The sequence below is a fragment of the Rattus rattus genome, chromosome 2, assembly GCF_011064425.1.
Source record: "Rattus rattus isolate New Zealand chromosome 2, Rrattus_CSIRO_v1, whole genome shotgun sequence".
NCBI lineage: Eukaryota > Metazoa > Chordata > Mammalia > Rodentia > Muridae > Rattus > Rattus rattus.
Window position 1 is genome coordinate 158,833,813 of NC_046155.1, and position 17,047 is coordinate 158,850,859.

Below are 17,047 nucleotides of genomic sequence, written 5' to 3' on the forward strand. Positions count from 1 at the left end.
AAAAGAAAAATATCACATTTTCAATTACTAGGATAATAATAAACTTTATTAAAAACTATTATACAAACAGCTCTGTAAAATAATTCAGAATGAGAAGAAAATTTATACAAAGGAAAATATACATAATCTGATACACAATTATCAATTACGTTTATGCAGAATAATGTAAGTAAAAAGTGAAATGAAAATAACCTGAATTAAAGTTAACAGAGAATTAGAATAGTTACTCATCAAAGAAAAGAGAAAACAGGACACACATATCTGAGATCCAGGGCTAACATCTGCAAATGAGAGAGAACCCCAGAAGGGCTGTGTTCCCACCTACTCAGAATGGTGGCTTCTGCTTTGTCCATTTACCTGAGAATTTCACAATGTTTAATATCTAAAAGTATTGAATTCTGTAAATGAAACACATTTTTCTAGTATAATAATCAGTTAATGGATGCCTAAATTATTTCCATTTCCTAGGTATTGGGAGTAGGATAGCACTGAACACAGGGGTAGTTGTCACTCCTACGATATACAGTCCCTTGGGAATATGCCCAACAGCTCCACAGATGGATTGAGTGCGAAAGATGTTACTTGATACAGAGAGACCCACAAATGATCAAAGTACAGAAAATAAGGGACTAGAGATACCTCTCCCTGAATAAGACATGTATATCACAGCCTATCCTACCAAGTATCAAAGATCGTTGAGGAAGAAGGGTAATAGAAAAATTGTAAAAATCGTAAAGTGGTGCATGAGTGTTGGAAAATAGTGTTTAATGGGCATGCCAGGCAGTTGTATGTAAGTGTGAATTTACAGCAGCTGATGCAGCATTCCCAAGGCCTCCATAGGCTGAGGCTTGACAAAGTTCCAGCAGAGGGATAGAAATGGTCCTGAAAACACTCCTCCATTGTTGGTGGGATTGCAGACTGGTACAACCATTCTGGAAATAAGTCTGGAGGATCCTCAGAAAATTGGACATTGAACTGCCTGAGGATCCAGCTATACCTCTCTTGGGCATATACCCAAAAGATGCCCCAACATATAAAAAAGACACGTGCTCCACTATGTTCATTGCAGCCTTATTTATAATAGCCAGAAGCTGGAAACAACCCAGATGCCCTTCAACAGAGGAATGGATACAGAAAATGTGGTACATCTACAAAATGGAATATTACTCAGCTATCAAAAAACAACGACTTTTTATGAAATTCGTAGGCAAATGGTTGGAACTGGAAAATATCATCCTGAGTGAGCTAACCAATCACAGAAAGACATACATGGTATGCACTCATTGATAAGTGGCTATAGCCCAAATGCTTGAATTACCCTAGATGCCTAGAACAAATGAAACTCAAGACGGATGATCAAAATGTGAATGCTTCACTCCTTCTTTAAAAGGGGAACAAGAATATCCTTGGCAGGAATAGAGGCAAAAGATTAAACAGAGACTGAAGGAACACCCATTCAGAGCCTGCCCCATGTGGCCCATACATATACAGCCACCCAATTAGGACAAGATGGATGAAACAAAGAAGTGCAGACCGACAGGAGCCGGATGTAGATCGCTCCTGAGAGACACAGCCAGAATACAGCAAATACAGAGGCGAATGCCAGCAGCAAACCACTGAACTGAGAATAGGACCCCCGTTGAAGGAATCAGAGAAAGAACTGGAAGAAGCTTGAAGGGCTCGAGACCCCATATGTACAACAATGCCAAGCAACCAGAGCTTCCAGGGACTAAGCCACTACCTAAAGACTATACATGGACTGACCCTGGACTCTGATCTCATAGGTAGCAATGAATATCCTAGTAAGAGCACCAGTGGAAGGGGAAGCCCTGGGTCCTGCTAAGACTGAACCCCCAGTGAACTAGACTGTTGGGGGGAGGGCGGCAATGGGGGAGGGTTGGGAGGGAACACCCATAAGAAAGGGAGGGGGATGTTTGCCCGAAACAGGGAAAGGAATAACACTCGAAATGTATATAAGAAATACTCAAGTTAATTAAAAAAAAAAAAGAAAAAAGAAATGGTCCTGAAGTCTCACCCTCCCCCCACCTATCCCTGATAAAGATCTATTGGTAGTTCATAGTTTCTGGAGAGGGAGAGTCAGATTTCTTTAAGAATACAGTCCTTTGTGTGTAGTCCAAGCTTCAGTGGATGGGCATCTAACCGAGATTACACGGGCAACACAAACTATTTGATTTGGGGGTTCTTTTGAGGGGAGGAGTTTGTCTGCTTCAAAAGAGTATACAAAATTGGATGAGCAGGGGAGGGGATATGGACTTGGGAGGAGTTGGAACCAAGGTGAGTATGGTCAAATTATATTGTTTGGAATTCTGGGGGGAAAAGTAATGGAAACAAAAACAAAACTAAATTTTCAAAAAAAATGGGGGAAATTACACTTCATCAACCTCATTTCTATTTAATAGCAAAATCCAACTTGATTAATTATAAATAGAAGCCAGTTTGGTCTTGTTTAATAATGAAGAATATGAGAACAGCCCATATGTACATCAATAGATGAGTATTTAAAAGAAATATCTTCCTCTCCTTCTCTTACTTTGTTTCCCTCATATCCCTCTCCAGGTCTTCTGTCATTTATCCACAAGCAACCTCACATATGTAGCAAATTAGACACAGATACATAACACATATTCAAGAATGATGGAGAATTTTAAACACAAGTACAGATGAATATTCTCAATGAGATAGTTTATTTAACAGCATTTGTTTTCACATAAAAGTTGAGAGTCCAACTGTTTCACATTTTGCAAGGCATCATATAGACAATGAAGAATGTCTCTGCAAGCTATCTTCCAATCCAGGTGAAGGTGAGAAGACAGACGACACTGTTGAACTCAGGCAGTTTAGTAGAGTGGAAAATTTGAAGTTAGGCATTTCTGATGTGGGAAATCTTGTAGGTGTTTCCAATAAGACAATGGGTTACAGCCAACAGATGTAGAAATCCATCAGTAGAAGCCATAAGACCAATATCTTCCACAGCACAGTGGGCGACAGCAGCCATAACCATAGCTACCATAGCCACAGCCATAGCCACAGCCATAGCCACAGCCTAGGCCACCATAGCCATAGCCCAGGCCTCCATAGTATCCACCATAGTAGCACATGGTGTCAGTTAGTAGAAATGGACTGCTGGAACTCGGTTGAAGACAGAAGTAAGTTTCTTGAGTCTGGATGTCACCATCCGTCCACAGCCTTTTATATACCTGGGTAGTTGTTGGCAAAACCACAGGAATTTCAGCAACACACGTGTCCACTGTGCTTCAGAAACACCACAAATGTCACGATTTATTGGTGCACAAATGACTGACATAACTGACATAATTATGCTCCTAAAGCAGGATCCATGGTCAAATTGTGCATCCTGATTCTGTTGTCAAAACTTGAAGCCATTCTTTATTTAGGTGAGAGAATGCATGACATAATTTTGTCAGATAACATAAACCATCAGTTTTCTGTTCTATCCTTTTTACTTTTTTTTTTGATTCATTATCCCAAAGAAGGCATTTTCTTTCCTGTTGCTTTATTTTGTTATTTGTAATCAGTCTTACCTGGAGGTAAGATTTCTGCCATTTTTTCCATGAACAGTAAGTTAATTATTGGTTACATTATTTGCAATTTGGTGGCCAGCATTATCATAGCGGTATATTTTCCTGAGAGCATTGTTTTCCTGGATGTTGTTTTAAATCACCAGAAAAGAAGATACCATTTTATGTGCAGAAACTACATATTCTCCAAGTTTCTCTTTGTGAGCCCATGTAATGGTACTGCAGATGTTACTGTGCAATATATTGAAATTGTGTTTGAGTAACCCAAAGTCAACTTTGATTAGCATTTTATTGTTTTGTAACCAAGGCATACAAGAGCCCTCTCACATGGCTTAGCAGGAGAGCAGTGGCACCACCTTATCAGTTTGCCAGACAGCTGGAGTGATATCCGAGCAGATAGGAGTAGCTGCTGTGAAAGTATAAGCACTTTAGTTTAAATGCTTCGTATCTTCAAATGGTGCTATAGGGTTAACAAGTAGGAGGATGCCTAGGTCTCACTGGTTGCTGGGCAGTGAAAGAACCAGTCTCAGGGGAATGAAGTTTGTAGAGCAAAAGCAAGACAGACAATTTCTACAAATATTCCCCCAGTCACCACTTACATATATGTGCTTACTATTACCATCACCACCACTGTCACCACCTCTACTACTACTGCTGATGTTGTTGCTTCTGCTGCTACACACACACCTAAAACAACAACCATAAAAACTTAAACATCAATTTCCATTGCCCTTTCCAGCAATGGGACCTTTGTCTTTTTGTATGTAAAAAAATTAGATGTGAACCTGAGTATTGTCCCCTCTAAAGAACAATTGTACAGACTCCTTAAAAATGAACAAATAAGCCATGTGCTTTGTCTCAGCCTGTAGGTGAAGGGTGGCATATTCATATGAATAGTACAAAGCCTTCATTGGAAGACAAGGGACTGTTTGGATTGAACTTTTAATAAATTTTTAAAAAATATACATCATATATAATGAAGCAAGCTAGTAAATATATTTAGTTCAGGAATTATAACCTCTCTGTTATACAAACAAATATATGTGAGAGCATATCAGGGTAACTATACGTATTAGATGAGAAGGAAATTTCCCTCTGATTTTACATCTCCTAACCTGAAAACTTTTGTTCCTACAAATATTTCAAGTGAAAAAATAATAATCATTATTCAACAAAAACATTCTTGCATATAGTTAGAGTCTGTAGATAGATAGATAGATAGATAGATAGATAGATAGATAGATAGAGATAGATAGATAGATAGATAGATAGAGTCTGTATCTGAAGCCAAATAAGGTACATTACAAATAAACTCACATATATGAAAATTCAAAGATAATATTCACAAATTATGGAAAAAGATTGATATTTGACTTTGTGAGTCTGGGTTATTTCACTCAGAATGTTTATTTTTAACTCTATCCATTTATATGAAAATTGAACATTTTCATTTTTCTTAACAGCTAAATATTATCACACTAAATAAATATAGCACATTTCATTACCCATTCATTTGTAGATGGTCATCTAGGCTGCTCCCATGTCCTGGATACTGGGAATAGAGCAATACTAAATATGGGTAAGCCAGTATTTCTGTAGTAGGATGTAGAATCTTTTGTCTATATAGCCAAGCCTACTACAACTGAATAAAATAATCTTTTTCTAGATTTTTGAGGAAGTTCCATGCTGATTGCTACAGTGGCCAAGCCAATTTGCATTCCTACCTATCACAAATAAGTTTACTTTCTCCAAATCCACACCAGCATTTGTAGCCAATTGTGTTTTTCATCTTACCAATCTAACAGAAGTGAGAAGAAATTTTAAAGTAATTTTCCTTCTCATTTGCCTTGATGTCTAACAATGATGAATATTTTTAAAACTTTTTTTCATGAATCATTTAGAGTTCAGCATTTAAAATATGTTTATTTAATTCCATGTTCTACTTTATGATTGAGTAGCTTGTTTTCTTGATGTTTAGTTTCTTGAGTTCTTTATGTATTTTAAATACTAAGCCTCTATTGGAAGTATAGCCATTGAAGACTTTTTTGCATCATATAGGATGTCTGATCAGTCAAATGATGGAATTCTTTACTGTACTGAAGCTTCAGTTTTGTGAATTCTCATTTGTCAGTTGTTGTTCTTAACAACAAGAGGTGAGGAAATTACTAAGGAGCCACATGGATTGGGGGGAGCAGTGCAGAGCTTTATAGAGAGTAAGGATAGAGTGAAGTTGTGTAAAGGTATAAATGTATAAAGCCAAAAATATAGAACAGGAATGGAGTAGGTGTGAGGAGCTGTCCGAGGAGCTGTCCTCACAGATGTGAGGAGCTGTCCGAGGAGCTGTCCTCACATACTCCATTACAAGATGGCACCGGCATCCGGCAGAACGCACCTAGTAAAAAGGGCAATACGCAGGCGCCTGGTAACTTCCCTACTCAAAGGGACACATACGCTTTGGTACGTCATCTGGCATAATTGGCAGCGACCAGTCAGAGAGTGACACGTCCTAGGCGAGGATAGTTTCCTATATAACAGACGGTTATTCCTCACTCGGCGTCTCCGCATTGTAAGCTTATGCTCTTCCTCTCAAGACGCATTAAAGCTTTTCTGTAGTAGGATCCTGTGTGTGCCGCGTCGTTCCTGCTGGCGAGACGTAGCGCGGGACAAGTAGGGAGGCAGGAAAGAGGAGAATCTAAAAGTAAGATACTACAGGCTATGAAATAAGTCATTGTCATGAATAGGTTACTCCTAAAATAGTTGACTATAGACATTTCATAGGCCACAAATTACAGATTTTTGCCAATCCTCTGGTTTAGTTTCTAAGACTTGATAAGACTTTATTGCTCAAGATACCAAGTTCATGGGTCACAGAACAAAGGAAAATCAGTCAGGTAATTGTATGGCTGTTTTACTCCTGCTTGTTAGCCTCCTCGGTTCTAGAAACTTTTATGTATCTCCCTAAGGGAGATTACTATGGGTCTTATGCAATTTTAAACCTTGCAAACACTAGCAACCTGGCCTGGCAAAAGAAGAGCACTGGAGTAAGCTGCCAGTTTCTGAGTGTGTTCAGAACACAGTTAGTAAAATGAAATACATATCTGGCACTATTGTCAGGCCAAGATGTGTTTGGACTTAGTGGACAACGGCTATTATTATGCTGCTAAATGGACGCAACAATATTAAAGAGTGTGAATGTCTTGTCATTATGCCCATTGCCTGCTGTATCTCCAAATCCTCTTCAGAGAAGCTTCTTTCTGAAATAGATGGTAATTCTCACAAAGAACAACAACTGATCCATGTGCATAGTGTGTCTGCAAACTACTCAGCCACAAATGGAACCTCTGTGTCACTCTCCATCTTCTCAGAGATCGGGTATCATTGTTTAGAGAAGATGGACTAGAAGACTGCAAAAGCAAGCGGCAGTGAATAAATGAAAGTAGACAGTGCTTTCCAGACATAGCAGGACATTTTCATATGCTACCACAGTTGTGACAGCATACAGAAGATCTGTGCCAGCTCAGATCAGACAAAATCCCAACATGGAGAAAGGAGGTGGGCACAAGGACTCCCTACTCAGTAAGGAATTGTTGGTCTTTGATAAATCTTAAAAGTTGGACAGTAAGATTTCTTTAGACATGATGCCCTCGTTAGATCAATCACGCCCCCGCAGAGGACCACACATTCCAGAGTATGTAGACAGCACAACTCAAACAGGGATTTATTCTTATTTTAGTTATATTATTAGCTCAAAAAATAAATTTTCAAAGTTTCTTTTCAACTTTTTTCAGTTATTTCAAAGCTGGATGTGAATAAATAAAAAGAAGAGTCAAAGTTGTATGGGCAAGGACAGAAAATATGGTGGATCTGGGAAAGAATTGGGGAGAAAGGTGATATGACCAAAACACATCTTCTGAAATTCTTCAGTAACTAATATTTAGTCTCAGGATCAACTGGTTATGACTTCAAAAACAGATTAGAAATGGAAAGAAAGTCTTATTGTATCCAACTAAGAATCTTTTACACAACAGAAGAATCCAAAACTGCCAAAGAATATAAATATATATAATAAATATGAGATTAATAACCCAAACTTCTATATAATATCTACCACTCAGCAGCAGGAAGAAAGTGAGTTAATGTTAATAAGATCTGAGATTAGAATAGACAATTTTCAAAAGAAAATCTACAGGTGACTGAAGGGTGAAATAAGATTTCATTTCACTAATATCTCAAAACTAAAAATCATAGTGACAGGGAGACTGTGGCAAACTGCTGTTAATAAAATAGTTATTAGAAAGAAAATGTATTCAAGGCTAATTCCACATTCTCTCTTGTCATAGGAGGCAGAGGGAAGAAGGGAGGGAAATAGGTGGAAGAGGATACTGAGAGGGGAAAAGGGGGCCAGAAGGACAAGAAAATGAATGGAAGTCTGCAGCTGCCAGTGGTTGGGGTGTCAATCTCTAGCAAGTCCCACAGACCTGGGATGAGAAACCTTCCAAGAGCCAATGCATGTTTTATTAGCTGAGATACCTAACACTTGGGACATAGAACCATAAGAGGCCACCTTCTGTAGCCAGGCAGGACTCCCAGTGAATGGATAAAGACACCAAGCCATCCACAAGATTTCCAACCTCAAATTTGTCCTGTCTAAAAATAATGCAGAAATAAGAATGGAGTAGAGACTAAAGAAATGACCAACCAATAATGGACCCAACTTCAGATTTATCCCATGGGCAAGAACAAATACCTGACACTATGAATGATACTCTGTTATGCTTGCTGACAGGAGCCTAGCATCTTTGTCCTCTACCCAATAGCTGATTGAAACACATGCAGAGACACACAGCCAAATATTGGATGAAGGTTGGGTACTCTTATAGAAGAGATGGGGGAAGAAATGAAGGCTCTTAAGAGGATAGAAACTGCACAGGAAGACTAACACAGTCAACTAACCTTTAGGGGCTAGGCAGTTGTGCATCTCCATGTGGATTCTCCAACAGCAGGAGTGGAGACTGTCCCTAAGACTGTAGGCTGACTGTGGAATCCATTCCCCAACAGGGCGGTCTTGTCTGGCCACAGTGGGAGAGGATGTGCCTGATCCTTTAGAGCGTTAATGTGCCAGGGTAGGGGGATACCCAGGAGGGGCCCCACCCTTTCAGAGGAGTGGAGCAGGGAGTGGGGGAAGGGACTTTGTGAGTGGGGAAATATTTGTGATGTGAATACATAAATAATTTCTTTTAAAAAGAATAATGGAAGAAAATAAGTAACAAAGAACCTGTGAAAGAAATTGAAATGTTCTCCTCTCCAAGAATGTATATGGTGACAACTATTAAAGAAAATACAGTGTAGCCCCTTCATCAAATATTCATAGACCCACTGTGTGACACTTCTGAAATCTAGAAGGCAGGAAGATGTGACCTTCAAAAAATATCTCTACTACCAAATTCCTTGTGACATTACTCACAAATCAAAGATGTAAACAACCCAAAGTGTCTATCAGTAAATGAATATTCACACTTCTCTCTTTTTCCTTCTTAGTCCTCCATATTTTCTCTCTATTTACCTGCAAAATAACCCACAGTGTTATGACCAAGAAAGCAGGAATATAAAGACATATATTTCATATAGATTGAAACTATTAAATTAAATCAAAGAAATCAATGTTTTCAATGAAATAGTTTATTTAAAACGAATTATTTTAACATGGGGTAATCTAACTGGATTTCATTCTCAATAGCATTATGAAGACAGTGAATTTCTCTGCAAGTTGAGCATGTTGTGTTTTATATATTTTTCTTCAGATAGTTTAGTACATGATTGTAATTTTAGATGATTTCAAAGAACTTGTGATGTGATGCAAATTGGTGTCAGCAGCTGCAAAAACTCCTCAGTAGAAGCCACAGGACCAGTACCTTCTACAGCACAGTGGGCGGCAGCAACCATAACCATAGCCACCATAGCCACAGCCATAGCCACATCCATAGCCACAGCCTAAGCTGCCATAGCCATAGCCCAGGCCTCCATAGTATCCACCATAGCAACACATGGTATAAGGAGTGAATGCCAGTTATGGACTAGTAGTAGGTTCTATGAGTCTGGACATCACAATCTGCCAAAGACCTTTTATACACATGGGTTGTTTTGGGGGAGGAAACCACAAGCATTGCAATGTGACACGCCTGTACTGTGCTTCAGAAAACAGACACAAGATGCATAACTGACAAGATTCCACAGTGAAATCATAGGGATTTAAGATAGAGGTGAGCATGGGGGGGAGTCAGGGAGGGGAGAAGGAGAGATAGGTATGACATAAATATAGTAACTGCTTGTGAAATTCTCAAAAGATAAGTAATTTAAATTTACTTTAAAGAAATAAAACTCTTGTTCTATTTTCAACATTCTAATTGATTCTGTATTTATTTTGGTTAATTTATATGACCCGATTCCATTAGGCGATTAAAATTATTAAGATAGTAAACCCCTTTTAAGGCTTTTTTGATGGCAGGATGTGGGGGGCATCTCTATTACTTCAATTTGTAAAAAAAAAAAAAGTTTCATTAAATATAGACCTATTCTTTGAGACCTATTTCTTCCTTAATTGCTCAGGTTATAAGAACTTATACATAAAATATATACTTTTATGTTCATTCTGAAAAAGAATAATATCCACCAAAAGCAGAACATGGAAAACAATATTACTTAAAAAGACACCTGACTTTATGTAAGAAGAAAATTACTTCTCTACTGGACAGAAACAGTTCCTATAAATGACAGTCTATCAACTTCACCACTAGGCTATATATTGACTGCTGTTCTTTGCCTTTGACATGCAACTGCCCAAGAGCATCTGAAAAGACTAGTAAAGATACTAGACCCATGCAGAGAGATGTGAAAGATCCCAAACCTGTACTTGGACTGGAATTGTATCATGACCAATAATTCAGTTTTGAACAGAGCACAGACAATGTGGTCCTCAGATTTACAATGATATTTATTTACCCAAGGGAGGAAACTTACACTCTTTGAGGAGAATTAACAAATACATATTTGGAAGTCTTCTTATTTCATTAGTACAGTAACTTACATACCAACTGGAAAGATATTGCCTAACAAATCTCAAGGTAAAGTAAGAGCTGGCACTAGAAGAAAAAGGGCACTTACAGACATTCTACATAAAAACTTCATGGTTAGTCCTTATCTAAAGGACATACTTATTTACACATGATGAATAAGTATATTGTTAGCTTCGTAGCTACTGAAATGTCCCTAGTCATGAACTCCACAGAGAGACAATAATAAATCCTACATGCTCATCCTGCTGTCATGTGGATGTGTATAGCCAAAATGGAGTAAATAGCATGAGATGAATGTGCCTCCAGTGCAACTTGTCATAGACATGAAACTAAAAAAAAACACGGTGCTTCATGATTGACATTTATATTTCACAAGTTTTCCAGTTAAAGGTACCCATTTGTTTTCTCAGGATCCTGGCACCATGTCTAAAGGATGCCCAACTATGAGAGCATCTGTGTCCCTAGTAAACTGTACATTCTTTAAATGTGAGTTAATCCTAAAAATGAGGCTAACACCAGCCTGGGATTTGTCCCTTCAGCCATGTAAAGTGTTGATAGCCAAAAGCAGCCAGTGACATTCACAAAGAGGATGCTGGCAAAATGCTCAACTGAATCCTTTCACTCTCAAAACCGAGTTATGGTAGCTACTATAGAGGCCTGGGCTATGGCTATGGAGAGTATAGAATGTCTGCTGTCCTCCAAGTTGCTGTGGGGAATATTGGTCTTAAGTACTCTATTGAGAAACATGTGGAGCTGCTCAGCCTATATAGAAATATTTCTTCTATGACTTCTTACACTTCTCAAATGTCCATTGGAGACATAACTTACTCGTCTTGCTGAACAGTAAAGACAAACCAAAATAAACCATTGCAGTGCCATGATCATACTGAATGCTTCAAACTTAGACTTATCTTTCATATAAGATTTCAGCATTCATAAAATGCTTCATGTGGGGGAGTTCTTAGTTTTGCCTTTGTTGAGGCTAAGTAGGTTCATAGAGAAATTTATATTGAAAATGTTTGTCCTGTGTGTTCAATTTCTTTTCTATTTACTGTATATTTCGCCATCATGTGTTTTCCAGGATTAGATACTGGAGTGGTTAAGTCCTGAGTTGAAGTGTGTTACAGACATGAGTACACCTCTGTCCAATGCCACAGACTGATAGATACAGTAAAGCTTCCCTGGGTCAGGCTCAGAGGAATGGTAATTGTACCCTGGTACAAGAACGGATGTTGACAATGCGTGCTGAAAGTATCAACTGCATTTCTGAAGTGTGCAGCTGGAGGCTGCTCCACACCACGATGAACTATTCTCCCTCCTCCTCTTACACACTGTCTTTGTTGCTGTTGTTGTATCTTAGTCAGAGAACAGTGTCAACCTGATCCCAGCTTTTCCGTACATGTGCCTATGCGCCTCTCATGTCCACATTTTCATCTTCTCAGATAAGACAATCCCTAAGCCATACAAGGCACAGCAGTTAAGCAGTTAAAAGTAGATATTATAGAGGCAAATGAACACATTTATAGAATACATATTTTGTTCTTATGTATGGAATCAGCTTGTGTGCTGGGTATTGAGATGAACCCAATTAATCACCACAGAGTGCAGGCTGTCTTTCATTCAACCTTCCTGACACTCTAAGAAAAGCAACACTTGATTTATATACATCACTCTATTTAGATAGCTTCCTTCAGTTAGAAGTAGATTAGTGAATAACTTCTCCTGAGTCAAATATGAAAAAAGTGATATTTCACTAGAATACGTACAAAAGATTATCTGCAGAATATTTTGTGTGTCCCTTCATGAGAGTTAAGCCTTACTCATTATGTCCTTTATATTGCCAACCATCTCTCCTCTGCCCACCTGACCCTTAGCCAGGCATAAAAACATTACAGTTGCTCTTTAAAAACCCTTGAAACTTTCTCTCATTGCTGGTTTCAATTTTATATGAACAAATATCTTTCAGTGACTGCATCATGTATCTCTCTTCTCAAATGAGAAGAGAAAAATGAAAGAATGGTCCCAGTAATCTGAGAATCCTATAGAAGAAAGGAAGAAAGAATTGGAGCAATGATAGTCAAGGATACCACATAATCAACTAACTACATAATAGTTAATAATATTATAATAGGAAACTACATAATCAACTAACCAGGGCTCACAGGGGCTCACAGAGACTGAATTGACAATCAAGGAGTTTGTACAGATCTGATCTAGGAACTCTGCATGTATGTCATGAATGTGTAGTTTGGTCTTCTTGTGGAAATCCTAGCAGTGTGAACAGGGGATATCTCTGACTCTTTTGTCTGTTTCTGGGATCCAGTACCTCCTACTGGGTTGTCCAATCCAGGCTTAATGTAAGGGGATGCACCTACTTATTTTTTTAAAGCTTCTAATTAATTGTTTATTTTGCCCTTCATTTTTTAATTTCTTTATTTTTTAATTTTTAATTGGTTATTTTGTTTATTTACATTTCAAATATTGTCCCCCTTCTACGTTTCCCATCCACAAACCCCTAGCCCATCCCCTTCCCCTTGCTTCTATAAGGGTGCTACCTCCACCCATCCACTCATACCTCACCACACTAGCATTGCCCTAACCTGAGGCATCAAACCTCCACAGGACCAAGGGCCTGGCCTCCCATTGATTCACTGATACCTAGTCTTATGGCACCTTGGTATGCTATGTTTGGTTGATACTCCTGAGAGGCCTAAGCTTTTCTGAAAGGAAATGGAGGAGGAGTGAATCTGGGAAAGAGGAAGTTGACGGGGGAGGAACTGAAAGAAGAGGCAAGAGGGGAAACTGCAGTTAGGATGTAATATATGAGAGCAAAAAAAAAAAAAAAAAACAAAGAAAGAAAAAGAAACAAAGAAAAGTGAAGTAAAGTTTCAGCAGTGTGAAGGCAACTGGAAGTAAGAGGAAACTCCTCAGAATAAGACTGTGTTGGAGATGCCCCCAATCACACAATTAGAAAGTGAACTGTGATGCCTCTATGAAAGCAATATGAGGGACAGTAGCATTTAAAGGTTTGTGATGCAAGGTGACATCGGTCAAATGATGCAAGTGGTAGAAGCACAATGAAATGAGCAATAGATGAAGAGAACATAGAAATATTTTAGATTTAAATTTTTATTCACTGATATATATCAATATAAGATGAAACAAAACATTAAAGCAAAAGACTAAAGTTAATATCTAACAATAATCTCTACCTTACTAAAATGCCTTTGGTGACTCTGGATCTCTCCTATCAAAATGTCTATGATGGTTGTATATATTAATGCTTTAAATGATGCAGAGCTGATAAAATTAGCTCTATAGTTATATATAGGCAGACAGACAAACAGATAGATGAATAAATAGATGATGCATTAATGGATTAATAGATGACAGATTGCTAGATAGAAGTATAATAGATATATAGATAGATGAATAGATAGATGTAGATTATACATATATATATATAATATCAATGATAGATGGAAGGTAGGTAAATGGATAGATAGATCATAGAATAAATAGGCAGATGTATATGATAGAAGATAGATGAGTGACACAAAGAAAGATGATAGATAGAGAGAGAGAGATAGATAGATAGATAGATAGATAGATAGATAGATAGATAGATAGATAGATAGATAGATAGATAGATATAGATAGATAGAGAATTAAACACCCATTTCACTCATTACCCTAGCTAGGTACTTAAGAGTATATATTAGAGTAAGAGGAAATAAGAAGGGAAACATGCTTCATAGTGTCTACACATCTATGACTGATTTCTTATTCAAAGATGAGAAGGTTAACCACTAACAGAGACTGTGGTATCTGGAGAGACTTGGTCCTCAGCTGCTGTAAAGTAAGAGCAGGAGGTGATGCTTAAGAAGTCTTCTGATGACTGCCTTGATGTAGATTGTACCTCACCTCTGTGTGTGTATTGGTTGGCAAAACTTCACTATGTAGCCTAGGATAGCCTCAAATTTCCTGGCAGCAGCTCCAGCCTCAGCCTCCCAAAGGCTATGATTCCAAGTGTGAGATACCATATTTAGGCCACAGAGCTTTGCTCTTCACTGAATCTAATTTGCTTTATAAAACATTTCAAATATCTTTATGGAACTTCTAAACTAAATGGAACTGTATCTTCCTATTGTCTGTTATTTCTGTTTACATTAAATACAGTATGGATCAGATTCAAACTGAAGTACAGAAAAATCTCCACACTCTTGAATCCATTTTAGAGTATGTACACTTGCATAGAAGGTTTGGGGGAAAAGTGGAAATAGAACCCAGGGCTGTGTAGATACTACAAAGTGCCCTGGAACTTGGGTATGGAACCAGAAAATTTCCAGAAACTTCAAAATAATCATGCATCAATGTTTGCAGAAAAAAAATGACCTCCGTTGGAATAAAAAAGGATGGAACAGGCAATTAAAACCATAGTTTCTTTCAAAGATACATCCTTATCACTTCCATGTGAGATAATAAACAAAAGTGTGAAATGACATATCTATGTTTAAATTATAAAATGGCCATCGACTTTCTGGACATAAAATAAATAATTCATGTATTCCTTGAGGTCAGTATACGTCTAACTATGCTTGTGGAAGATGTACACAGCCACTGAATTGATAACATAAACGAGACTCAGAAAATTTAAACTGTGTGATTTATCCTAAATCAGCACAACAGTACACAAGGGCCTCAGTCCCATAGAATATTGAAAAGCAAACAAATGCTAAAAGCAGAAAAATATTTTTCTGATTTGTATTGTACCACAGACTGCATTTATAAATACTTAAGTTAAATATAGATTGAGACAAGCTTGAAAATTGAGTCAGAATTTCATATTGGAGCTCTATAATTTGACTTTGGGATTCTGACAGAAGAGCATAATAATCTCAGTTATGCAGCCTCATCTTTCCAGTAAATCATGAAACCCATTACGTCCTCTGAAGCACAGTGCTGATACGTGTCACACTTCAATGCCTGTGGTTTTCCCAACAACAACGCAGGTGTATAAAAGGCCCTTGACAGATGGTGACACCCAGACTCAAAGAACCTACTGGTTGTCTATATCTGAACATCATGTGTTACTATGGCAGCTACTATGGAGGCCTGGGCTATGGCTATGGTGGCCTAGGCTGTGGCTATGGTTGTGGCTATGGCTGTGGCTATGGTGGCTATGGTTATGGCTGTTGCCGCCCATTGTGCTGTAGAAGATACTGGTCCTATGGCTTCTATTGAAGAATTTCTTCAGCTGCTCGCACCAACTTTCTTCACATCAGAAGTTCTTAAATAACTTCATAAATTCCAACCTTGCATGAAACTATTTGAAGAGGAATAAATAAAGTACAACATGCTCACCTGATTCCCCATCTTCAGTTTCACTGCATGAATATTTTCAGAGAAGCAACTTACATCATGATGACAAAAAAAAATGTGATCCACTTTCATTCTTAACTTTTCTATGAACATATATGTTTTAAAATAAACTATTTCTTTAAAATATTTTCCTATAGTTTTCCTAAATGTGGAATGGATGTTTACGTATTCATATCTGTTTGGTGCACATGTGTGATTGTGTATAGAACATGGATGAGGATTTAAGGAGAAAGAGAGGGGGGGTCCTTTTCAAATATTCCTTCATTGGTATACATTTTTACTATCTTCATATTGCTGCTATTGTTATGTCACAATAAATTCACAAGTGCAGTCATTTCTCTGAGATCAAATCCTTTCATCTGCTAGGAAAATGCTGAGAGCTATTACAAGTTAATTCTCTAAATATCTGGGGGAAAATATCCAAGGTGCCTTCTGTAGTGGGTGTCACCATGCACTTGTCCCTGTGAACTGGGTTCTCTTAACTTTACATGTCCCCTAATACCCATCTTGTTTCTAACATCCAGTTTACTGTCAATTGTAGAGAACAACTTCATTGTGACTATCAGATAGGATTTAAATATTCAGTCTTGGTCAGCTACAGATTTTCCTTTAAAATAGTTATGATAACTCTCTAACAAATATAAAATCAATTTATTTTCTTTATACCTTTTATTTTCAGGTATTCCAAATATATTTTGGTTACTGAATTCCTATTCTTTGTATAGAATAGTGTGTAGATTTTCCTGCTATGCTAGATGGGCACAAGGGACTCTACTGTTTTGTTTTGTTGCTTGCGATTTTGAACTCACATCCAAACATTTAATGAGAATTAGCAAAGAATCTTTTGTATTCAGTTTTTGTTGTTTTAAGTTCTTGGTAAACTTTGTACACTTGTAATTTGATTAAATTAATGGTTTTGCCTTCCTCTTCTCAGAATAACCCCCTTTAGGCTTGACCAAATTTGTGTATGATTTTTGTTTTTCTAATTTTTTCCTTAAACTTGTCAAGTCCAACTTATATTGGCTAAATCTT

General features: G+C 37.7%; 3 protein-coding genes across 3 annotated transcripts; 1 reads left to right on the forward strand and 2 right to left on the reverse strand.

Annotated features, from left to right (window-relative positions):
* Window positions 1-2,960: 2,960 nt before the first annotated feature.
* LOC116894423 (keratin-associated protein 20-2-like) lies at window positions 2,961-3,119 on the reverse strand. The gene has a single exon (XM_032896127.1). It carries the CDS (start codon window positions 3,117-3,119, stop codon window positions 2,961-2,963), a length of 159 nt encoding a protein of 52 aa, XP_032752018.1.
* Window positions 3,120-9,447: 6,328 nt separating this feature from the next.
* On the reverse strand, window positions 9,448-9,606 carry LOC116894424 (keratin-associated protein 20-2-like). The gene has a single exon (XM_032896128.1). It carries the CDS (start codon window positions 9,604-9,606, stop codon window positions 9,448-9,450), a length of 159 nt encoding a protein of 52 aa, XP_032752019.1.
* Window positions 9,607-15,718: 6,112 nt separating this feature from the next.
* LOC116894425 (keratin-associated protein 20-2-like) lies at window positions 15,719-15,877 on the forward strand. The gene has a single exon (XM_032896129.1). It carries the CDS (start codon window positions 15,719-15,721, stop codon window positions 15,875-15,877), a length of 159 nt encoding a protein of 52 aa, XP_032752020.1.
* Window positions 15,878-17,047: the final 1,170 nt, after the last annotated feature.